The sequence below is a fragment of the Rhinoraja longicauda genome, chromosome 2 (genome assembly GCF_053455715.1).
Source record: "Rhinoraja longicauda isolate Sanriku21f chromosome 2, sRhiLon1.1, whole genome shotgun sequence".
Taxonomy (NCBI): Eukaryota; Metazoa; Chordata; class Chondrichthyes; order Rajiformes; family Arhynchobatidae; genus Rhinoraja; species Rhinoraja longicauda.
The window spans coordinates 88,051,093-88,076,971 of record NC_135954.1 but is presented as its reverse complement, the minus strand read 5'-3'; the positions used below and the strand labels follow the sequence as shown (position 1 = coordinate 88,076,971).

The window sequence follows — 25,879 nt, the reverse complement described above, 5'->3', positions numbered from 1 at the left end:
GCACTTTAAATCACTAGCCCTGATGTTGGTAGCTTATTGCATCCCTCTTTCAATTCGCAGCATTCAAATATTCTGATAAACAAAACTGACATTCAGAGTTGAAGCGCTGAAACTGTTGAATTTGTATGTCAGTACTTTGTTCCTGAATATTTAATTGAATGCACAGTGACATTGGAGTGCAGAAACCAACTGTTACTATGAAGATACCATCTGGTTTCAGATATTTGCATAGATTTACATTGAATTAAAAGCTTAGGAACAAGCCTCTTGACTCAAAAGATGTGACCCAAAGTTTTATTCTCAACATGAACTCTCCCCCACTTTCCTTCATCTCAACCTTACATTACATTTGTTTATTTTCCTTCCTGATACAATGAACCAACTTCCTCCCACCCAAGGCAATGTTTCTCACTTCAACCTAGGGTTGCCAATTGTCCCGTATTAACCGGGACATCCTGTATTTTGGGCTAAATTGGTTTTTCCCTTACGGGACCGCCCTTGTCCCATATTAGGCCTGGGGGGGAGGGGGGGCTGTGGGCCCGGACACTGTAGGAAAAAAAACTGCAGATGCTGGTTAAAATCGAAGGTAGACACAAAATGCTGGAGTACCGAATGCTGGACAGCATCTCTGGAGAGAAGGAATGGGTGAAGTTTCGACCCTTCTTCAGACTGAAAATTTTGTTTGAACTAAAATACTTTATTTCTGAGTGTTGTTTTGCACAAGCTAACTGTACCCTTCCCTCCCCACCCTCTCCCCAGCCCCACGACTGAGATTAAACGGCCCCTGTAAGGCACGACTCTGTTTGGCCATGGCGATCTGCGGGCGCGTCTCGCTCCCCGCCGCTGTGCGGGCCGCTCCGTCCCACCGGTCGCTCCGCACTCCGTGAGGCTTCCAGTCCGGGCTCTGGCTTCTCCTGAGGCCACTCCGCCTCTTGCTCCTAGGGGCCCTCTGACGAAGCCCCAGTCCACGCTGATGGGCTGCCCGGCCACCTCCGGCCCGTTCAAACCCTCCATGGCCGCCTGCGCCTCCTTGTAGGTCTCGTACTCCACCAGAGCGCAGCCCTTGAGGTAGCTGGTTTTCCGGTCCAGGCTGAGGTGCAGGTTCTTGATCTCACCGTACTCGGTAAACTTGTCGTGGATGTCCTTCCTCCTCGGTGTCTTCCTCATGGGCCCCGGTCACAAATAGGATCCACCCCTCCACCGGGCATTGAGGGCCTGGCTCGTCGCCGTCTTGCTCCACGGAGTCGTAGTCTTCTCGCAGCCTGGATCGAGCGCCTTCCTCTGAGCCAAATCCTCGCCCCTTCCTCTTCTTCACCTTCTCCTCTTCTCCTTCAGTTTGTGGATACTTCCGTCGCCCTCGTCGTCCATGGCAAAGGCCTTGCCGCCCACCTCATGGAGGTCCAGCAGAAGATGGGTGACGTTTCAGGTCGAGACACTTCTTCAGACTGAGGAACGGTCTCAACCCAAAACGTCACTCATTCCTTCTCTCCCGAGATGCTACCTGACCCGCTGAGTTACTCCAGCATTTTGTGTCTACCTCCGGACAGTGTAGGCCCGGAGGCCTGGGCGCCGCCTAACGGTGGTTGCGTAGCAACCCGCCTTCCGGCCCAGGCGGCCGCCATTCGTGGAACACGAGCACGTGGCCACTGGCTGGGTGAGGTCACGTGGGGCGCGGGGCGGTGACGTCATCTTGTCCTGTATTTGGAAATGAGAAAGTTGGCAACCCTACCTCAACCATTCCACACTGCTGTAAATCCCACGTAGTACTTACACTGGGTGACAAACATTCTCTCATAGACCATAAGTGTTAAGGCTCCTAGTTTTGGAATACTTTTTTTTTGTTGCTGTAATCTCGCTTTTAAGCAGTATCAGCTCTCTACACAATTATTCAAAGCAATCTCTCTCCTGACAGGAACTCAAGTAGAAAGGAGCACACTGAGTGAGTTCTTCTTGAGAGTAAATCCAATCTTATTCAGAGACCAACGGGAAAACAGTAGGAATAAACACATTTATCGTCTATCGGTGAGGATGTATTCATAGCTTTTTGAATGGGTGGGAGATAATATGCTGTTACATAAAATAATGGATTTTATTGTACAAGGCCATAGGTATGTGGAATGGCATGAAATATGCTAGCAAACAATCTTGAAAAAGTTTAATTCGAAGAGCCAAAGTCAAAGAAGCAATTCACTGAAAGTGCAAGATATGACACCGTCTTTGACACCAGGTTATCCTATGAATTGTCTCTAAGTATTTATTCATAACTGACTGCCAGAACATTGACTATCCCCATGCATTCAATCCCCACTCATCATTTCATTTACTAGTGAGGAAGTCGGAGACAACTGTTTGACAGTTAAATAAATTGTCCTTTCTAAATGTTCTCTCTTTTGCAATTGCCTCCTGAAGAAATAAAATTTCTAATGAGTTCCAGTTCCACAAGTGAGCAAACTAAATGTCCACATTTCTCTTGTGCCACTAAAAGTGACCTCTTGCACAAAGGCACCAAATATTAACTGCCTTTGCAGAAGATAATCAAGAAATATTGGTCAGGCAGGCTCATTGTGACGTTCCTGCTCGGATGGTTTTCCTTTCAATTCATCCGGGGAAACACAACAGTCCAAGCTTCAATTATTACTGACTCATTCAAGTGCTTTCCACTATGGCAGTGACCAATTGTCTTTACTGATGAGAAGAGGCAGCATAAATGTTGGGACACAATCAACAGGAGCACTGGTAATCCTGTGTGCAAAGCCAGGAACCTGCTCAGAATATTAACACTCAGAGCTTTAAAAATAGCAATAATCCTTTAAATGAGAGCCATCCCCTCTGGTTCTGCAACTGATGTCCACCTGTAACTTTGCCCTGTCATACTCGCTTGAGGTAATGGGCTCAGTAATGAAGGTGGTGATCCTGTTGAGAGTCTCTGTCCACCCCATCAGTTCCTCCTTCGACCTTCCCTATCAACTGTACTCCCCTCTCCCTCACTCCAATCTTTCCTATCTAACAGCTCTATTTCTCTCCCTTACCCCCCCCCCCCCCCCCCCCCCCACCCCCAGTCGCTTCCCCCACAAACTCTCACTCTTCTCCATTCTTCCCACCTATGATCTTGATTCAGATTTCCAGCAGCATCTCTGAAAGTAAATGCAAAATGGTGCCGATGCTGCAAGTCTGACAGAAACACAAATGCTGGAGAGGTTCAGCAGGTCAGGCAGCATCTGTAGAGACTTAACATTTCAGCTCAATGACCATCAATCAAAAATGTTGCAATGTTTGAAACAAATGTAGAAGCAAGTCTGGCTGAAACTGTATATCATACCAGTTAGAGCATGTTTTCAATACAGGTCAGTAAAGTATTGGAAACATTCCAGCAATCAGCTGCAGCCTGTGCTCCAGTGTCTGAGTCCTGGAGAAAAGGGAAAGCTCTGGGATCTATGGTAATAAATCCAGGAAACTAAGACTGGACCATGGAATGGATGGTTAAACCCAGACAAATTACTTTGAATAAAAATTACAGAACCCTGACCTAAAATGTCCAGGGCTCTTCTTTGACTTGTGTCTTATATCGGTGTCCCAGGGATTATTCTTTTTGTGTCCAGAAAATTAATGCTTCTCTTGTTTCTTGGAGCTAAGAGACAGTGTTAAATATGTGACCTGATGAGACACTCTAATGGAGCCATACCACACCGAAACGGGTCTGCTGCATCTACACAAGCCATCACAAGTTTCAATCTGCATTCATTTCAATTTATCCTCTCTCATTCCCTTAAACATCTCCCACCTCACCGATTCTCCTGCCATGCACCTGCATTCGGGACAAATTACAGTTACAATCAACTTACCAGTTCGCACATCCTTTGGTGTGTTGGTAGAAGCCAAGGCAAAGTGCGGGATGCCCCATGGTAATGGGCGAGTACATCTCCTCCAACCAGCCATTTCGTTTTTTTGCCACTCTCCATTGACAACACAACATTTTCTTACAATAACTGAACATCATTTATCTCCTTTTGTGCCATTGTTTAAAAAAAACATTCAGCCTGGCTTTGAGGGGAACGAAAGTGGGAACAATCAATGATTTAAGAAAGAAATTGAAGAGGCAATTGAGGGAAGTAAACTCTCAGGGCTATGTAGAAAGAGCCAGAAATAGAATTGACTGGTTTTCCATAGAGTTGTGCAGAAACTTGATTAGCTGGATGTTGATTTTGTGTGATGTCAGGACTCTGTAGAATCTGCCTACATTAAGTTTCATTTGTAATTGTTTAATTAATTTTAAATCCTAAAATTCAAATTTCTTGTTTGTGAGCACAATTCTTGTTAATTTGACAATCTTGTTTAGGCTAGTAACTCAAGGGCTTTCATGGAAATTATTTTACTTATCACAGTGCCCATGCACCATGCTGAGAAATACATTTAAAGCTTCTAGGCTGAATATGATCGAGCATCTACAGCATTGTACTGTGTTATATTGATTCCGCTCTCTGTGTGTTCATTCAGTGATTTGTGAGCTGCCTCGGATCATTCCACTGGCCTACCTAGTTTGCTGTAATCTGCAAATGAGTTTATGCAATGGTTTTTCTTTTTAATTACGTCTAAATTGGGGGACATTGGAAATGTTTTAACTTGCACCCAATTTTTGATCAATGAGCCATCAGTCATACACAACATAGCCTTTGTATGGAAAGTTTCAGCCTTCAAGAGGGAGAGATTGATGTGTGGTCTTTCACTGATTTGATCCCTGACATCTTCAGTCTCTTTAAATCGCAGGTTCTCACTGTTCACCAAGCTTCAAGGAGAGAGAAATAGTGTCCTTGCATTCACCCAAGGTTTTTTTTTTTCTTTTCCCGAGCAAAGTTTAAGGAAAAAACCTTCACCACATTGTATGGGGTTCCTGAAATATAAATGCTATTGTGCTCCATGGATCCCACTCTACATCTCCATTCACAATTAAGTAAATGTTTGCTATATTTTTATTCATTCCCAGAATTTCATCTGAATTTTTCGTTTTGAATCTTGGGTTTTACAAGGAACTTTCCCATTGTCCTCTTGGAGGTCAAATTCAGCTTACGCCAATGTACTGAGAATATGATTTCCTCAAACCTGTAAAGAAAATCATGTTAAGAGGTCTCTCCTCTCCTGAATTCTTGTTGATATCAGATATTGATCTGATGGGTAGGATCTACAACAACACTTCAGTGCTGTGTTTTGTGCAAATGACAATATTTTATATAAATTAATATTTTGTGCAAGAATTCGGTTAATTCCAAAAAATGATCTACCCTATGAAACTGTGGTTGAAATTCCTGAATAAATTTGGAAAATAATAAATATTGGATTATTTGCATGCGATGACAACCCATTTGGCCAGATTTGGTATTGGCAAGAATTTGAAATTGCATTGTCCTGTTTAAATATTTAAGAACACTGTCCTTGGGCCATCTGCATTATTTATAGTTCATTTGAAAGTTTGGGATTTTTAATTTTATAAAAATGCTTTAATATTCAGATGTTTACTCAGATTTGCAACATTTGGGTATTCTTCAGAAATAGAGAGCAAAATCAGAATTCATACTCTGGTATCATTTTTCATGTGGAAATCTTCCTTGCCTAATTCTGTTTCAACATTTGGAGCAGCAGAGCATCATTAGAACATGTGAGAATTTTAGTTACCCAATCTCAATCTGTCATTTAATATTTGATCTATGACATGAGTTTTCAGGCTGTGTTACATATTATTTAATATGTTGAGTTTAAATATTTAAAACTGACAGAGCAGCGAGCAACGTCCAAATTTCCAACATCCCCAAGGTGTAAATTATAGACTGTTTTTCCTGGATCATAACATCTAAATTTCCGTCTGCATAATCCCTCATTGTAATTTAACTGTGGGACTCCAGGTATAATTCTGGTCAATCAATGCCCCATTTAAGGCCAATGATTCATTCGATTGATGTACTGCTCCGAGTAGTTTAGTTTAGTTTAAAGATACAGCGCGGAAACAGGTCCTTCGGCCCACCGAGTCCGCGTCGACCAGCGATCCCCACAGATTAACATTATCCTACACACACTTGGGACAATTTACATTTATACCAAGCCAATTAACCTACAAACCTTTCAAATGTGGGAGGAATCCGAAGATCTCTGAGAAAACCCACGCAGCCATGGGGAGAATGTACAAACTACGTAAAGACAGCCCCAGTAGTCAGGTGTCTGGTGCTGTAAGCGCTGTGAAGCAGCAACTTTACCGCTGCGCTACCGTGCCGCCCTTTTAATCCAGGTGGTGACTCAGCCAGAGTGCCGTATGCCTCTTTAAAAACCTATAACAATTTTCTGCTGTGAAGAAATGAAGTGCGATCCCCTTTAACCTGTGCCTGCCCATGAACCGTATAGGAATACTTGCACTTAGCTTGCTGTAATTCATGCTATGGCCTGTTGAAGCGGAGGCTCCAATATTGACCCTCAGGTGAGACACTGTGTGGTCAGATTTCTTCCAGGAGCTCTTGCCTCTATTCAGATCATGGAGCAAGCACACTGGGGTGAAAATGTCCCATGCAATTGGTTTGGAGACATTAGGATACTTGCTTTTGTTAGCTAGGACACGGAGTAGTGTGTTCAGTTTTGGTCACACTGCAATAAGAAAGATGTCATTAAGCTGACAAGAGTACACAGATTTACGAGAATGTCGACAGGACTCAAGGACCTGAGCTGTCTGTGATACCACCTATTTGTGTGTAATATCCAAACTTAGTAATCCTGTCTTGCACATTCTCATCCATATCGTTGATATAACCCACAAACAGCAATGGGCTCGGCACCAATCCCTGAGGCACACCACTCATCACTGCCTTCCCGTATGAAATCATCCTTCCACCACCACCCTCTGTTTCCTACCGTGAAGCCAATTCTGTATCCAGTTAGCTATCCCTGGATGCTTTGCGATCTAACCTTCCAGAACAGCCTACCATGCGGAACATTACAAGTCTTGCTGGTCCACATAGACCACGTCATGAATCTTCATGATTAGTTCATAAAATCAAACTCGATCTCCTGTGCAGAAAAGCATACTGATTACCGCTAATCAATCACTGTCTTTCCGAATGCATGTATATCTAATGCCTCTGAATCCTCTCCAGTAACTTGCCTACCACAGATGTTAAGCTTACTGACCTTTAGTTTCCAGGTTTTTCTTTGCAGCCCTTCTTAAACAAAAGCATAACATTATCTACCTTCCTGTCTTTTGGCACCTCACCATAGCCAGGATGTCGACATTTTTTTCTCCAGTTTTCCACAATGTCCACTGATCGAGCCTGGGAGATTTATCTACCTTCCTCCATTATAGAGCAACCAAGGCCTCCTTGCCTGCAGTACATACTGTCCTCAAGACATCACCATTAACTTTCCCAAGTTTCCTACTCTTTGTGTATTTCTCATATATTAATTGAGGAATTTCCCCATCTTTTGTGGCTGCATTTTGCTTTCTGAGGGGCCTATTCTTTCTCTCGTTTCCCTTGTTTCCTTAATATACCTACAAAATCTTGTTGAACTTTCCTTAGTCTTATTTTCCAGAGCTATCTCATGCCCCCTTTATGCCCTCCTGATTTCCTTCTGTAGAGACTTAACATTTCAGCTCAATGACCATCAATCAAAAATGTTGCAATGTTTGAAACAAATGTAGAAGCAAATCTGGCTGAAACTGTATATCATACCAGTTAGAGCATGTTTTCAATACACGTCAGTAAAGTATTGGAAAAATTACCAAGCTGCCCACACCTGATCCGTGCCTCCTTATTTTGCTGACCAGAGCCCTAATTTCTCTTGTCATCAAGGGTTCTGCACTCCGCCCCCCCCCCACCCCCCCCCCCCTCCCCCTCCCTCATTGCCCCTTTCCTCCTCCCTGGTCAATTTAGCAGTTCCATAGTTCTCCTCATTGCTTCTCTTGAGATCACAATGAACCTACCAGGCAATGCCCTGCCTAAGGTCATTCGCGGCTGGTCCTGATTAGTCCTGGTCTTTTCTCGGCTCCAGCTCTTCAATTTGCAAGTCGAATCAGTAGTAAGCTAGCATTTATTTCAAGAGGACTAGAATACAAAAGCAGGGATGAAATGCTGAGGCTCAGGCTGCATTTGGAGTATTGTGAGCAATTTTGAGCCCCAAATCTGAGGAAGGATGTGCTGGTTCTGGAGGAGGTTTACAAGAATTATCCCAGGAATGAGTGGGTTAACATATGATGAGCATTTGACGACACTGGGCCTCTACTCACTGGACTTTAGAAGGATGACGGGGGACCTCATTTAGAGACACAGCGCGGAAACAGGCCCTTCGGCCCACCGGGTCCGTGCCGACCAGCGAACCCCGCACATTAACACTATCCTACAAGCACTAGGGACAATTTTTACATTTACCAAACCAATTAACCTACACACCTGCACGTCTTTGGAGTGTGGGAGGAAACCAAAGATCTCAGAGAAAACCTGCGCAGGTTCACAGGGAGAACGTACAAACTACATACAGACAGCGCCTGTAGTCAGGATCGAACCAGGGTCTCCAGCGCTGCATTCGCTGTAAGGCGGCAACTCTACCGCTACGTCACCATGAAAGGCCTGGATAGAATGGATGTGGAGAGGATGTTTCCACTAGTGGGAGAGTCTAGGACCAGGGGTCATAGCCTCAGAATTATTCCTTTAGGAAGGGGATGAGGAAGAATTTCTTTCGTCAGAGGTTGGTGAATCTGGAATTCTGTGGAGACCAATGGATATTTTTAAGGTTCTTGATTAATATGGGTGTCAGGGTTTATGGGGAGAAGGCAGGAGAATGGGGTTGAGGGAGAAACAGATCAGCCATGATTGAATGATGGAGTAGATTTAATGGCCTGAGTGGCCAAATTCTGCTACTATCACTTATGACCTTATGAGCTTATGACCTGCAACTTGGAACATTAAGATGCCAGTGCCATCCCACACTTAGCCAGGTTTCCGTTATGGCTATAGCGCCTCAGTCGCATGTACTTATCAACACCATGAGTTCATCCGCCTTACCTGTCAGGCCTTTTGCAATGAAATCTAAAAGTCATGTAATCCCCTTTCCTCGTTCCTCACCGCAGTTAGACTTTGTAAACTCAAATCGCAGCAAACCATTAATAAATCATGATTCCATGTAAAAATCTGATGTCTTCACAGTAGCACTGAATAATTCACTCTTTTCGCTTCCATTCATTATTCTAAGGCTTGGTCCTGAGAGGGAAAAGAAACACTGATAAATGTAGCTGAGATTGCAATGTTTGCTTTGTTCATCAGCCACAAAGTCATGGAAGAAGAACAAATTTACACTCAGCACAATGGAAGACTCACAGATTTATGTTGGCAAGAGATGCCCTAAAAATATTGGGAAATCCTCGAGAGAAAACCAATGAAGGCAGAAAGCAGGGAATCATAACATAGCAGAGTAAAGTACAGATGCATATTTATCATCAGGAAGATAGACCCAAAAAGCTAGAGCAGCTCAGCAGGTCAGGCAGCATCTCTGGAGAAAAGGAATCGGTGACGTTTCCGGTTGAGACCCTTCTTCAGATTGGGAGTCAGGGGAGATGGAAACAAGAGATATAGATGGTGATATAGAGAGACATAGAACAAATGAATGAAAGCGAGGCTTTTGACAAGGTCCCGCATGGCAGACCACTCAGGATGATTTGCTCACATGAAATCCAAGATGGGCTGGCCAATTGGATTCAAAATCAGCTTGAGAAAGGAGCCAATGGTATTGTGGAGGGTTGTTTTACTGATTGGTGGTCTGTGACCAGTGGAGGTCCACAGGGGTTGGTTTTAGGTCCGCTGCTGTTTGTTATAAACATTAATAATTTGGATGGCAATGTTGTTTACCTTGTTAGTAAGTTTACAGATGACAACAAATTAGGTGCGATACTTCAAAAACCTTGCAATAGGAAGTATATTGTAATAGACAATAGACAATAGGTGCAGGAGGAGGCCATTCGGCCCTTCGAGCCAGCACCGCCAGTCAATGTGATCATGGCTGATCATTCTCAATCAGTACCCCGTTCCTGCCTTCTCCCCATAACCCCTGACTCCGCTATCCTTAAGAGCTCTATCCAGCTCTCTCTTGAATGCATTCAGAGAATTGGCCTCCACTGCCTTCTGAGGCAGAGAATTCCACAGATCCACAACTCTCTGACTGAAAAAGTTTTTCCTCATCTCAGTTCTAAATAGCCTACCCCTTATTCTTAAACTGTGGCCCCTGGTTCTGGACTCCCCCAACATTGGGAACATGCTTCCTGCCTCTAACGTGTCCAACCCCTTAATAATCTTATACGTTTCGATAAGATCTCCTCTCATCCTTCTAAATTCCAGTGTATACAAGCCTAGTCTCTCCAGTCTTTCAACATATGAAAGTCCCGCCATTCCGGGAATTAACCTAGTAAACCTACGCTGCACGCCCTCAATAGCAAGAATATCCTTCCTCAAATTTGGAGACCAAAACTGCACACAATACTCCAGGTGCGGTCTCACTAGGGCCCTGTACAGCTGCAGAAGGAGTTGTACCTATATACTGCAGATCCGTGTACATCTATTTACTAAAACTCATTTGTTTGTGTGTTTGTTCCTGAACTACAGCCAAAACGGTACATGATAGCCCGACAATTTTAGGCCCACCTTACTCACCGTTGTCCTTTTGGTGCTAATGGAAGAAGTTTCATTAAAATCGGTGTTATATTTTTAAAGTTATTCACATTTCACAGTTTAAATCCATCTCCAAGTGAGGGAAGGGGGAGGAAGGGAGGGGGAGGAGGGAGGATAAGGGGGGTTGAGGGGAAGGGGAAAGGAGGGGGGAGGGGGGAGTGGGGGAGAGGGGAGGGGGTTGAAGAGGGGAGGGGGGGAAGAGGAAGAGAGGGTGCTGCACTAATGCAGGAGAGGTTTGGGCCCAACGGGTCCACTTGGGTCTAGTCATTATATAAAAACAAACACACCGGTGAGGTAGAGGCGAGGTAACTGGGTTGTCCTGCATCACATAGTGAGGAAGGATATCTAAGTTTACAACAAGATCATACTCATTTGGGAAGGTGGCCAAGGAATGGCAACTGGAATTTAACTCTGTCAAGGTGTTGCACTTTGATATATCCAACCAGGGCTGGACTTGTACAGTAAATTCTAGAGAGTGTTGCAGAACAGAGAGATCTGGGAGTACAGGTGTATGGCTCCTGAAGGTGTTGAGCCAGGTGGACAATGTGGTAAAGAAGGGGATTGGCACACTGGCCTTCACTGGGAAGGATAGTGAGAGCAAAAACAGGACATCATGATGCAGCTGCACGTCATTGGTGAGACCATACTTAGAGTGTGGTTGAAGAGTCTATTTCTGTGCTGCATATCTCTATCAAACTTCAAATTAAAACTCTCACTTTCCCATTGCCAATGAAGAGCCTTTGATTTAGAATATTGCGTCTAATGTCATTTCCATGAATGCAGATTGATCTGATGGGAGTCTCCAGCATTTTGTACTTTCATTTCTATAATTTGAAATTAAAACAGATAATGCTGGAAACACTCATTAAGATCATCCCATTCTGCTTCCTGTCAGAGTATCCCAGTTAGGCCGAAAATTGTAAGCGGTTGCTGTTCAAGTATCAAATCGATTCACCTTCAAAAGTTCATTAAAATCTGTCGCCACTTCTCTGCCAAGTTAGGAAAAGGGGACGTACAACGAGATCTGGGTGTCCTAGTGCATCAGTCACTGAAAGGAAGCATGCAGGTACAGCAGGCAGTGAAGAAAGCCAATGGAATGTTGCCTTCATAACAAGAGGAGTTGAGTATAGGAGCAAAGAGGTCCTTCTGCAGTTGTACAGGTCCCTAGTGAGACCGCACCTGGAGTACTGTGTGCAGTTTTGGTCTCCAAATTTGAGGAAGGATATTCTTGCTATTGAGGGAGTGCAGCGTAGGTTTACTAGGTTAATTCCCAGAATGGCGGGACTGTCGTATGTTGAAAGACTGGAGATACTAGGCTTGTATACACTGGAATTTAGAAGGATGAGAGGGGATCTTATTGAAACATATAAGATTATTAAGGAGTTGGACACGTTAGAGGCAGGAAACATGTTCCCAATGTTGGGGGAGTCCAGAACCAGGGGCCACAGTTTAAGAATAAGGGGTAGGCCATTTAGAACGGAGATGAGGAAAAACCTTTTCAGTCAGAGAGTTGTAAATCTGTGGAATTATCTGCCTCAGGAGGCCGTGGAGGCCAATTCTCTGAGTGCTTTCAAGAGAGAGCTGGATAGAGCTCTTAAGAATAACGGAGTCAGGGGGAATGGGGAGAAGGCAGGAACGGGGTACTGATTGAGAATGATCAGCCATGATCACATTGAATGGTGGTGCTGGCTCGAAGGGCTGAATGACCTACTCCTGCACCTATTATCTATCGTCTATTGTCTATTGTTTTTCTTTAATTCTTTCCATGATAGAACCAAGCAAAGCAATAATCACTGTTCTGATTAGTAAAGTTTGCCCAAAAAGACAATCGTTAGATAATAGACAATGCAAGCATGAATGGTAAAAATAGATTTCCTTTGCAAAAATAACAATTTATGACATCACATCTTGTGAATAGTCCATGCAAAACGTAACCTGCTTCATCCACTTATCCAACATCTACCAGATATTGTATTTGAAGGGGTGCCAGCAGAAGTCCCTGTTCAATGAACATGGACAGTCAGAACCTATTTTCCCCAGGGTGGAAATAGCAAAGACTAGAAGGCATGGCTTGGAGGTGGGAGAGGCGAAGTTTAAAGGAGATGTGCGGGGCAAGTTATTTTTACACAATGTGGTGTGTGTCTGGAATGCGCTTGTGGGGGTGATGGTGAGGTGGATACAATGGTGTTTAACGGAAGTTTAGATAGGCACGTGGAAATGCAAGGGATGGTGGGATAGGAATCATGTACAGGCTGAGGGGTTTAACTTGCCATTATGTTCAGCATAGACATTGTGGTCCAAAGGGCCTATTTCTGTGCGGGGCAGCACACTGACGTGGCGATCGACTTGTCGCCTTACAGCGCCAGAGACCCAGGTTTGATCCTGACTAAGGGTGCTGTCTGTACGGAATTTGTACATTCTCCCCGTCACTGCATGGATTTTTTCCAGGTGTTCCAATTTCCTCCTACTCTCCAAAGATGTACAGATTTATAGGTTAATTAGGCTTCGGTAAAAAATGTACATTGTCCCTGGTGTGCAGGATGGTGCTTATGTATGGGTGATTGCTGGTCGGCGTGGACCCGGTGGGCTGAAAGGCCTGTTTCTGCACTGTATCTCTAAAATCTAAAGTAAAGTCTAAAATCTTAATAAATGCTTACATGTATTGTTGGTAAACACCACATGCCACCTCCCATCTTCGGATAACCTTAGATTTAGAGGTTGTGTGTGGCTGGAACAATGAAAGGTAAGTGTCATCAATTTGTAATAGGCAATATTGTTTTCAAAGTTAACTTCCATCTTTAGAAATTCATTGGGATAATTCAAATTATGATTATGCTTATCTCTACGATTAAATATAATGCCAATCCCTAACACAACACCTACCTGCCTAACAATACCGGGTAGTTTTGGATTTTTACAATGTTAGTGAATGTGGTACCCACCAACTTTGTTTTTTTGTTCTTGCAGCCGGATCCTGCTGGAAGGGATTTTGCAATCCGCCCTTTGCTGGAACACTGTGAAAATACCAACATGAGTATCTGGCTGGGCATTGTATATGCATATAAAGGGCTTCTTATGGTATGAACTACATTGCTTATAATTTAGCATAGTTTGGAGGGAATCACATTTATTGTATTGTCCTACCAAGGTACAACTTCGTATTTTCTTTTATGTTCCTCACTGTGTTTGTTCAAAATTATTTGTTCAGTTTATGTCAGAGCCATTGATCCTGCAGCTTTTCTTGGGACATGTACTTGAGTTAACCTAACTGTGTGCAACTGCAGTATTCTCCTCATTCCACTGTGCACTCTGAGCTGACATTGCCTACACTTACTGCACCACATCCAGAGTTGGTGGAGTCAACTGGAAGGTCAGAGACTAATCAATATCCCCACTGCCAGAAGTACATCACTGGCGTGTCACTGGCACCTGCATTCAGAAAACCCAACAACTCCCCACCTTTGAAATTGGAGATGAATAGCCAAAAGTGTTCTTCCTGCTGGAATCCCGCACTCACAAAATTCACGATTTTGTCACCCACTGTCAGCCGTAAAGGAGTTCAATTGAGAGTTTGCTTTAATTGTCAATTAGAACAACTTCTCGTGTTCTGTCTTTGTAGTCCATAACACTGAATTTTCCCATTTCAGGTTTCCCTTATTTCCTCCATCCCCCCCCCCCCCCCCCCCCCCCCACCTTCGTACTTTCCAATCGAGTCCTTTAATGTGTGTTCCCTTTCCCATTCCTTCCCTTCAACCCTCCTTTACCATCATATCCCCCTTCCCTGCCAGTTTCATTTATCTCCCACATTCATTTCACCTACTGGATCCCCTCCCCCGCCTGGTTCCATCTGCCCTTTCTTATTTATCACATCACTTGTATATTTCTGTCCTCCTTTATGTGTTCTCCATCAATTGTCTCCATCTTCACTCTGGCTCCATCTACCTTTTTTTTCTGACAAGGTAGATTTTCTCGCAGTATGATGTGAACAAGTACCAGGGTAGTCTGTTTCCACTCTCTTTCCCCTCTCTCTCCCCCTCTCCCTCCCCTCTGCCATTCTCCTTTCCTGTCTCCTTTCCTGTCCCTCTCCCTCCCTGTCCCTCTCCCTCCCTATCCCTTTCCCTCCCAGTCCCTCCTCTCTCTCCCTCCCCTCTCCCTCCCCTCTCTCTCCCCTCTCCCTCCATCCCCTCTCTCTCCCCTCCCCCCACCCCACTCCCCACTTCCCTCTCCCCTCTCCACTCTCCAGATGGGTCGGGTAAGTAGGCAAGAAGTTAGCAGGTGGGGTGTAATGTGGGGCAATGTGGCATAACCCAGTTTGGAAGGAAGGGTGAAAAGGTAAATGAATGAGACTGCAATATGTAGTTTATATAAAGGGATCTGGGGGATCCAATACATGAAAATTAACTTGCAGGTTTAGAGTGACTAGAAACGGACATGGAATGTTGGCTGTTATTGCAATGGAAATGGAGTATAAAAAGAGCGAACATTTTGAATTTTTTTTGTGACACTGGTGAGACCATACACAAATATGTGGAGTACTATTTGAGGAAGTCTGTGCTTGCATTTTAGTCAGTGCAGAGTAGGTACAAAACAACTGGAGATTGACAGACAATTTGAGCAACAAAGGAGTCAAGGGGTAGGACAAGTGGTGTTGAGGTCAAGATTATGTCATCCATGACCTCACTGAATGGCATGATAGCCTTGAGGTGCCAACTAGCCTATTCCTATTTTTTAATGTTATTTGCTACTAAATCTTCTCTTATTCAAAATTATTTCTTTGTGTGCATGGTTATTATAGGGTGGCATTAAAACCATTCAAAATTAATGCCTTTTCTGTTACTCTGTAGAGCTTCTATCCACTTCATTGAAATGAATTCACTCTGTGTTAAATGAACAAATTGAGCATATGTCTGCTAATAGTACAATCTGCAACTTCTAAAGTTTATTTTAACACTGAATTCACTTTCCTTTTTTTCAGTTGTTTGGATGTTTTCTTGCGTGGGAAACTCGGAATGTGAGCATCCCCGCCCTGAACGACAGCAAGTACATTGGCATGAGTGTGTATAACGTGGGAATCATGTGCATCATCGGAGCTGCTGTTTCCTTCCTAACTCGAGACCAGCCCAATGTCCAGTTCTGCATTGTGGCACTGGTTATCATCTTCTGCAGCACCATCACCCTCTGCCTAGTGTTTGTGCCAAAGGTAGGTAGAATAGGATGCTCAAGCAAGTTAATATTGTATTTTAGGGTTAACAAGATATTGTGGTTAACTAGTTACAAACTCCCATATGCCCATTTACAATCTTTAGGTGATACGTTGATGGCAGTGTCTTACTTATTAGGGGCACATTTAAATATGAATGTTGGAGAGGTGAAAATAGGCACACCAGCAAATTCTCCTTGCATGAAGATATAGAAGACAATAATAGCAGCTGAGTTGTTTTGATGAATGCAGAGTTCACCATTAACATAGAACATAGAACAGTACCACACACCAACAGGCCCCTCGGCCCAGAATCTCTGTGCCGAACATGATGCCAAGGCCACCTCGTATCTATCTGCACATAATCCATGTCCTTTCATTCCCTACATTATTCATATGCCTCTCCAAAAGCTTATTATATGCCGCTATCATATTTGCCTTAACCACCAGCCCCCGCAGTTCCATGCACTTGCCACCTTCTGTATATTAAAAAAAAGTTGCTCTGCACATCTCCTTTAAACATTGCCCCTCTCACAACAGTTGTGCTCTCTAAGGACAGCATGGTGGCGTAGCAGTAGAGCTACTACCTTACAGCGCCAGAGACCCAGGTTCGATCCTGACTACGGGCGATGTCTGTACGAAGTTTCCAATTGTCTTTTAAAAGTCACAATTGTTAAAGCTTTCTAATTGTTGGTCATGCTTTAGGAGGATATTTATTATTGCAACCCTTCGCACTATTTTCAAGGTGATGTTGCAGTGAGATCAAGTTAGCTACATGAATGTTTCTGAATTTCTCTCCTCCTGTACTCCAGGCATACCTGAATCAATCATAAAATTGTTTTTCCCTCTACCAACACACTCCTCTGCCAAGCAGAGCTGGTCCGTACTCTTAACAACCTCTCCTTCAAATACTCACACTTCAGATCCAAGGCGTAGCTGTGGGCACGCGCATGGGCCCCAGCTACGCCTGCCTCTTTGTAGGGTACGTCGAGCAGTCCCTGTTCCAGGCATACACTGGCCCTATCCCCAAACTCTATCTCCTCTACATTGACACCTGCATCACTTGCACCCATGCAGAATTCACTGACTTCATTAACTTCACAACTAATTTCCATCCTGCACTCAAATTCACTTGGACCATCTCTGACATTTCTCTACCGTTTCTTGATCTCACCATCTCCATCACAGGAGATCGACTGACATCTATTATAAACCTACTGACTCCCACAGCTACCTAGACTATACTTCTTCCCACCCTGCCTCCTGCAAAGACTCTATCCCCTACTCCCAATTCCTCTGTCTTCGCCGCATCTGCGCCCAAGATGAGGTGTTCCATACCAGGACATCTGAGATGTCCTCATTCTTTAGGGAACAGGGGTTCCCCTCTTCCATCATAGATGAGGCCCTCACTAGGGCCTCCTCGATATCCCGCAGCTCCGCTCTTGTTCCCCTTCCCCCCAGTCATAACAGGGACAGAGTCCCCTAGACCTCACCTTTCACCCCATCAGCCATCGTATACAACACATAATCCTCCGACATCTTTGACACCTCCAACGGGATCCCACCACTAGCCACATATTCCCATCTCCACCCCTTTCCGCTTTCCGCAGAGACTGTTTCCTATGCAAGTCCCTGGTTAATTCGCCCCTTACTACCCAAACCACCCCCTCCCCGAGTACTTTCTCCTGCAACCGCAGGAGATGCAACACCTGCTCCTATACCTCCTCCCTTGACTCTGTCCAAGGACCCCAACAGTCGTTTCAGGTTAGGCAGAGGTTCACTTTCACCTCCTCCAACCTCATCTACTGTATCTGCTGTTTCAGGTGTGGACCCCCATATATTGCCGAGACGAAGTATAGGCTTGGTCAGTCCGCGTAAACCTACCTGATCGCCCGGTTGCTAAACACTTTAACTCCCCCTCTCATTCCCACACTGAACTTTCTGTCCTGGACCTCCTCCATTGTCAGCGCAAAGTGGATGAACAGCACCTCCTATTTCGCTTGGACAGCTTACACCCCAGCGGTATGAATATTGACTTCTCTACCTAACACTTGCTTTCCCTCTCTCTCTATCCCCCCCCATTCTATTTCTCCGACCAATCTGACTGTCCCCATGTTTACATTGTATCTCTGTTTGCTTCGTTGTCACCTTCTCCCAGCTAGCAATGGTCTATTCTACATTTACCTTAACCTTGATCCCTTTCGATATCTTATACTTCCTTCAGTATCCCGTACCTGCCTTCTCTCCATATCCCCCTGATCCCTTTAGCCACAAGGGCCACATCTAACTCCCTCTTAAATATAGTCAATGAACTGGCCTCAACTACGGGGGGTTGAGGGTGGGTGGGTATGTGGGGGGGGGAAATCTTTCTTTTTTTTTTAGGTCTCTTCCGCGGGGCCTTCCATCGCCCGGCGCGGCCGCGGGACACCATTCTGCTTTAGTTAAACATTTTGTTCAAGATGGCCGCGCCATTGTGTTTGGCTGCCTGCCACTGTATGTTTCTTTTTTTTTCCTAATCAGATGTGCAGCACTTTGGTCAACGTGGGTTGTTTTTAAATGTGCTATACAAATAAAATTGACTTGACTTGACTTGACTTATCTCTGTAACTCTCTTTCCCCTGATGCTCAGTCTGAAGAAGGGTCTCGACCCGAAACGTCATCCATTCCTTCTCTCCAGAGATGCAGCCTGTCCCGCTGAGTTACTCCAGTATTTTGCGTCTATCATAAAATAAATTACTTTGAAGGACAACATCAGGTGTTTGCTGTCGCTACCAGCTTATCCCAACTAGCAGCCATGCCTCTTCACTTGCTGGCCTACCAAGATATAAGCTGAAACTCCACTCTGAGATGGTTTCCCAGAAATGTTGCTGCTATCTAGTTTTCCGGTTGGATTAAACATATTGCTACCCAAGTTACACGAAAGAGCACACAGATTTTTAGAACAATAATTCAATATATTGCATTAAACTCAGCCTTTCTGATTCTCTTCCTACAGCTGATTACATTAAGAACAAACCCAGATGCAGCCACACAAAACAGGCGATTACAGTTCACCCAGAATCAGAAGAAAGAAGACTCAAAAACGTCCACGTCTGTAACAAGTGTAAACCAGGCAAATACTTCTCGACTTGAAGGATTTCAGACAGATAATCATCGTCTGCGGATGAAAATCACAGAGGTGCTAACTTTGATCTCAAACATTTCTGCTTTATATTCTCTTTCTTATCCCAACAAACTCTCATAGCAGTTTCAAATCCAAGCTGTTGTGAAATTTTAGACCATATCTTTAATGTTTCGAAACTGACAGGAAAATTATTAGGAAGATTCTTGTAATAGAAAATGTGGATTACCAGGTAAATTGAAGCAAAGAGGTACCAAACATTAAATTTCTTACATATTTTACTGTGCAAGTGGATAGTCCCCCATAAAGGAACAAAACAGGAATTCCCATAAATAAATCCATTAGCAGATAAAGGGCTCCTTTCAATTTGACATTCAAGCAGATAAATTGTATTCACAACTGAGGTTACATGCTTTCACAAAACTGATAAGCAAATACTTATTCTAAGCAGCACACTCTGGATGCTGGAAATATTCATCAGTCAGGCAACATAATTGGAAATAGAAAAAGGGTTAATGTTTCAGGTTAGGTGGGGTAAAATAAAAGATTGAAACAACTATAATCAGGGAAGTAGGAAAGGGATGTAAAGACAAAATCTAAGAGATTAATTTACAAAAGTGAAAATGGTTTAAGGCAAAATAGGATGTTTCTGATAAAAGGTCGCCAATCTATCGCATTACCTCTCCTCTCTGCATTGATGTTGCCTGCCCTGCTGAATATTTCAAACATTTTCTGTTTTATGTATTAAAAGGAACATGGTAATGCATCAAATTAAAGAAACCTTGGGCCAAGATGGGATGTAGATATGGAATTATGGAATAGATCACTATGGCTAGCCTGGAAGAAATGGGCACAAAATTGTTAAACTTAGTGTTGGGCCTAATGGCCTTTTATCAATTGAGAGGTGGCGTTCTACACTCTATGTTTTGCTCCACAGGGTGTGGGAGGCTGAGGTCAGAGATTAACATGGGTGTTGGAACCATGTTGACATGGCCATTTGGAGTGAGAATTGGCTTACTCATAACAGTCAGAGTGAAAACAGTGGTGGAAAACTGTCATTCTGGCTGGAGGCCATAGAATCACACAACATGGAAGCAGGCCCTTTGGCCCAACTTGCCCATGCCAACCAACATGCCCCATCTACACTAGTCCCATCAGCCTGCATTTGGCCCATATCCCTCTAAACCTGTCCTATCCATGTATCTGTCTAAATGTTTCTTAAATGTTGCGATAGCACTTGCCTCAACTAATCCTCTGGCAGCTCTTTCCGTACACCCATCACCCTTTGATTTTATACACCTCTATAAGATCTCCCCACATCCTCCTGTGGAAGGGATAAAGCGCTTGCCCCTCCCTCTCAAACTCTCCCTATAGCTCAGTCCTGGCAACATCCTTGTAAATCTTCTTTGCCCCCTTTCCAGATTGGCAACATTTTTCTTATAAAGTGGTGACCAAAATCAAACACAATACTCTAGATGTGGCCCCATCAATGTCTTATATAACTGCACCATGACCTCCCAACTTCTATACTCAATATTCTGACTGATGAAGGCCAATGTGACAAAAGCCTTTTTGACCACCCTATTTACCTGTGACCCCATTTCAAGGGGCTATGTACCTGCACTCATAGATCCCTCTGCTCTACAACACTCCCCAGAGCCCTGCCATTCACTGCGTAACTCCTGCCCATGTTAGACTTCCGGAAATGCAATACTTCACATTTCTCTATATTAAATTCCATCAACCATTCCTCAGCCCACCTGCCCAACCCACCAAGATCCTGTTGCAATATTTGACAAACATCTTCACTATCTACAACAGCACCCACTTTGGTGTCAGCTGGTATATGACCAGTGGTGTTCTGCAGGGATCATTGCTGGGATGTCTCTTGTTTATGATATATGTAAATTGTGTGGATGAACACATAGATGGGTTGGTTAGTAGGTTTACACACTACACAGAAATTGTTGAGTTGCGGACAGTGGAGAAGGCTGGCAAAAGATCCAGCAGGATGCAGATCAGCTGCAGATATGGGCGGTGAAATGGCAGATGTAGTTTACATCCGAGCAAGTTTGAGGTGTTGCATATTGGGGGGTCAAATGTAAGGGGGAAGTGTAGAATTAATGAGAAGTATCTTAACAGCATTGATGTACAGAGAGGATCCAAGTCCATAGCTCTCAGAAAATAGCAACACAAGTAGATAGAGCAGTAAATAAAGCATTTGGTATACATTGGGTGGGGTATTGAATTTAAGAGACATGAAGTCATGTTGCAGATTTATACGACTTTGATTAGGTCACATTTGGAATATCATGTTCAGTTGAGGTTGCTCCATAACAGGAAAGATGTGGAGGCTTTGGCATGGATGGGGAAGAGGTGTACCAGGATTAGAGGGTATTAACTATCTGGATTAGAGGATTTTATCTAAAAAGAGAGGTTGGACAGACTCGGATTGTCTTCTCTGGAGCATCAGAGGAGAGTTAGAATCTCTTTCCCAGGATGGAAATGTCAAATACTAGAGGGGATACCTTTAAAATGAGAGGGGGGGAAGTTTAAAGGAGATTTGCAGTGCAGGATTTTTACACAGAGAAAGGTGCTCGGAATGCACTGCCAGGGGTGGTGGTGCAAGCAGACATGATAGTGGCGTTTAAGGCACTTTCAGATAAGGGGAAAAGGAGGGATATGGGTTGTGTGCAGGCAGCAGGAATTAGGTTAATTTGACATCATGTTCAGCACTGACATAGTGGGCCAAAGGTCTGTTCCTTTGCTGTATGTTCTATGGAATACAAATGACAGGGAACAAAAGGTTTGAGATTAGACTTGAGGGTGTATCAGAAGATTTTGCTTTAGCTCTCCACAGTCTGCTCCTCATTTGTGGGAAGGAAATTCAAAATGTAACATGTAAAAAATATGACTAAATCATAGTTCCCCTTGGAAGAGGTGTTTGAGTCATAACATGGCAAAATTTAGTTCTTGCATCTTCTGCATCTGCACAAGGATTTAAGTGGGAAGGGAAAAGATTGATGAAGGGATTGAGCAGGTAGGTGGTGTGTCTCATTGGGAGTGATCCCTTTAAAGAGTTTAATAACTTATACTATCTCCCTTCTTCTGAACCTTCAGCACCCCATTCTCTGAGGTCCAACTTCGAGGTCAGCACTGAACATACTGGAAATGTCCGACTGTTACAATTTGGGACATTGACGTCTAATTTAGTGAGGCAAGAGGTGATCTCTCTCACACCTCTTCCTCCCTCCCCATGGATCACTATTTCACCACTGAACATCAAGACATCTTTTTCCAAACTGTAGCCAATCTACAAAGATATTCCCTCTTAATCACAGTCCATTTCTATTCCTAGCTATGATCCACAGAGTCTAATGGTAGGCCCATCCACAAAACTTGCTCAATTTGAATTATTCTGCCCCAATCTAATTTGTGTGTTCAGCCCTTATTTTTCACTTTTAATCTAATCCATAGGTTTTTCATTGCCCTCCATTTCTTTAACTGTTTCCTTGCCCCATTTGTATCCTTTTCACCGTGGCTACTAATTTTCCGGCACCTCCCTCCATCCACTTTTTCCTTGAAGAAGCACAGCTTCTGCCACCTCATGCACTGTCACCTTTCCCTGCTTGTCTGTATGTATTCTCATGCTGAACAACTTCAATTTCCAACAAATAAAAGGTGCTGTTATGGGAACACAAGTGGGCCCCAAGTAAATCTGCCTTTTCCTGGATATGTAGAGACGTCTTCATTTCTGCCGTTCTAGGACCTTCATCTCTTCCAACTTCCTTCTAGTTTTGGTTTGTTATTGTCACATACTGAGAAGCAATGAAAAGCTTTGCATGCTCTTCAATCAAATCAAATGAACTTTACACAAATTCAATCAAGCTATTGACAAGTACAACTGGTAGTGCGAAGAAAAAAATACCAGACTACAGGGTATAGTTTTTCATCAATGTGGCATAACAGTTCTCGAGAAAGAGCCTAGTATCCACAATGAGGAATGTTTGAAGATCAGCACTGTACCCTAGTTTATGGAAGGACTATTTAGAAGTCTGATAACAGAGGGGAAGAAGTTGTTCCTGAGATTGGTGGTACATGTTTTTAAGCTTTTTGGCATCAGGGAGAAGAGGGAATGACTGGGCTGGAAAAGGTCATGAGCACCAAAAATCATATATATATATATATATATATATATATATATATATATAGGGTCAGGCAGCATCTCAGGAGAGAAGGAATGGGTGATGTTTCAGGTCAAGAGCCTTCTTCAGATCTATATATATATATATATTTTTTAAATTTTCCCCTCTCTCCATCCCTTCCCCTTCCCAGTTCTCCTACCAGTCTGACTGTCTCTGGCTACATTTTATCTGGGTTTGCTTTGTTGTTGCTTTGTTGTTGCCTTCTCCCAGCTAACAGATCTATTTTACATTTTCCATGATATCCATTCCCTTTGTCCTTTCACACCTTACACTTCCTTATCTATGTATCTCCCTTTCACACCTTATCTATGTATCTTCCTTATCTATGTATCTCCCTCTCCCCTGACATCAGTCTGAAGAACGGTCTCGACCCGAAACGTCACCCATTTCTTCTCTCCAGAGTTGCTGCCTGCCCTGCTGAGTTACTCCGGCATTTTATGTCTGTCTTGTGGTTCTAGCACAGATCCCTGCAGAACTCCACTGGTCACAGACCTGCAGGCTGAATATTGTCCTTCCACCACAGCCCCGTGGCTTCTGTCAGTAAGCAAGTTGTCAATTCATACAACCATGAATCCTAATCTGCTGGATCAGCCGACAATGGGGAACTGTATCAAATGCGTTAGTAAAATCCTTATAGACAACACGCACTACCTTTTATATATATGTATATATATATATTTGTGGAACATGGATATTCTTTCAGAATAAATTATTTTCAGGCATTAGTTTTTTGCCAGTTTATTTAAAGTAGTTCTGCTGCAATTTGTGTTTATTAGAATTGGTTCAATAAACCTGGCAACTTAATGTCTACTTAATTGACTTAAGCCATAATACGGACCAAAATAAGAATCTATGTGTGGAATTCACGGATTAATGATGGGCTCTGAAGCATGGGCAATACCAACTCTTGTCAATAAGGTGGACACAGTTGAAGCTGTAATTAAATTTCTTGAAACACCCATTGCATGGCCACCATTCTATGTTCCCAGTAAAGGAAAGGTCACTGGATTTCACACAGGCATAATTAAGTTTAAAGAATATTCACTGAAGATGCACCACTTCCCTTTACAGCTTGACAAGGAGCTTGAAGAGGTTACCATGCAACTACAAGACACGCCTGAAAAAGCACAGCACGTTAAGCAAAGCCATATTCAGGAGCTCAATAATATCCTGAGCATACGGAACTTCACAGACGGAAAAGGTAGGTCCATCTGTCTTTAATATCCTTAGAAAAATTAGCAACACATCAAAGGAGATGGAGTCAGTGGGCTTTTAAGATTGTTTAATAGTTTCTCATGTACCATGGCAAACAATGGGTGTTAGCTTATATTTGCCACAAGTGACGATATTTAATCCAGTTTGCCTGAAAGGCTCTTTACTGAAGTTAACGTTACCAATTTCAAATCCAAAATGTAGGACATTGGATACAGTATCTGAAGCATTTCAGTCCAGTATCGACTAATTGCATTCTGAGCCTGGTTGATCTCAAGTATTGCAGGATAGCAAATAAAGCATGAAGCCATCATAAAAGAAGTGAAGACATCAACATCTTTTCCTAATGTTTGTCTTCTGTGTTGTTGCATTACTGAGGAATTGTAATAGTACTGAGATACAAGAAGGAGTTATGAATCTGAATTCAAATAGGAAAATATTCAGTTGGTATAAGAAGAGGATAAGAGGATCTGTAAATTAACTTCCCTTCTTCTGTTTTCTTCGTATGATCAACAAGATATTTCCACAGAGGAAATTAAATATATTTTCTAACACTTTAACTAGTGTATATCCTGATTTAGTTGTCATTCCGCTGCTTTTGTTGTCATTAAGATTTGGGATTAACACACAGTTTAAGAAATCATCTCCAACATTATCCAAAGATTCCTCTTTGGAATCTTTCTAATCACCAAAATGGTGGTTGGGAAGCTTCCCAACAGGAAGTAAGAAGAGAGCAAACCTACTTGATTAAAATCTTTTTTTTTAAAGGCACAGAGTACTCTTGGCAGGTATTTCATTTCACCATAGCAAAGACTGAAAAAGATTGAGTAGTATCCTGTTAGATTTGAGCTTCAACAAGGTTTATTTCAGTTATTCCCTTTTTACTGCCTAACTGTTGTTAGGTTTAATTGCCAAAGGCAACAACTCCACTGTTGCGTGAGATAATAGTTTTCAAATTACTCTTGTGCGTGGAGAGGGGGAGCAGAATGAAATTTCCCAGAGTATTCCTCAAAGCTGTTTGCCTGTACTTGAAAGAGTGAGACATGTAGGTGGATCACAAGCCCTGCTGGATCTCCTGTCAACAGCAGTTAACCTGCAAAAAGTATTCTGCCATTTGCAATTGTACCACCAAAGCAGCATCTTTTATTCCAGTGACCGTAAATTAAAACAATGTGTCCAGAATCTGACTGTGTGTGACTGGGGAAGCTGCAGTCAGCTTTGGAGTTATGGTTTAAAGGGTGCACTTGTGGCATGACTTTCATATCTACATTTCATCTTGAAGGGGCGTGGGGTGGCAGGAGGGGGTGAATGCACAAAAAGGATGTCGGATGGCTTGCCATGGTTGAGTAGGCAGAGTGGGCCACATGGTTGAGGAGCGCACAGGGATATTTAAAGAGAACGGTTCTGCTTCGTCGGTGACTCTCAAATTGCAGCAGGCATAGTTCCTTCACCA

At 43.3% G+C, this 25,879-nt stretch overlaps 1 protein-coding gene across 1 annotated transcript in view; it reads left to right on the top strand.

Moving 5' to 3' along the window:
- gabbr2 (gamma-aminobutyric acid (GABA) B receptor, 2) overlaps positions 1-25,879 on the top strand; it is a 694,367-nt gene that overhangs the window by 648,414 nt on the left and 20,074 nt on the right. The window contains exons 15-18 of the mRNA XM_078422928.1: positions 13,656-13,766; positions 15,664-15,888; positions 18,884-19,066; positions 24,286-24,415. Coding sequence (XP_078279054.1) covers positions 13,656-13,766; positions 15,664-15,888; positions 18,884-19,066; positions 24,286-24,415 — 649 coding nt within the window. The remainder of the gene's footprint in view (positions 1-13,655; positions 13,767-15,663; positions 15,889-18,883; positions 19,067-24,285; positions 24,416-25,879) is intronic.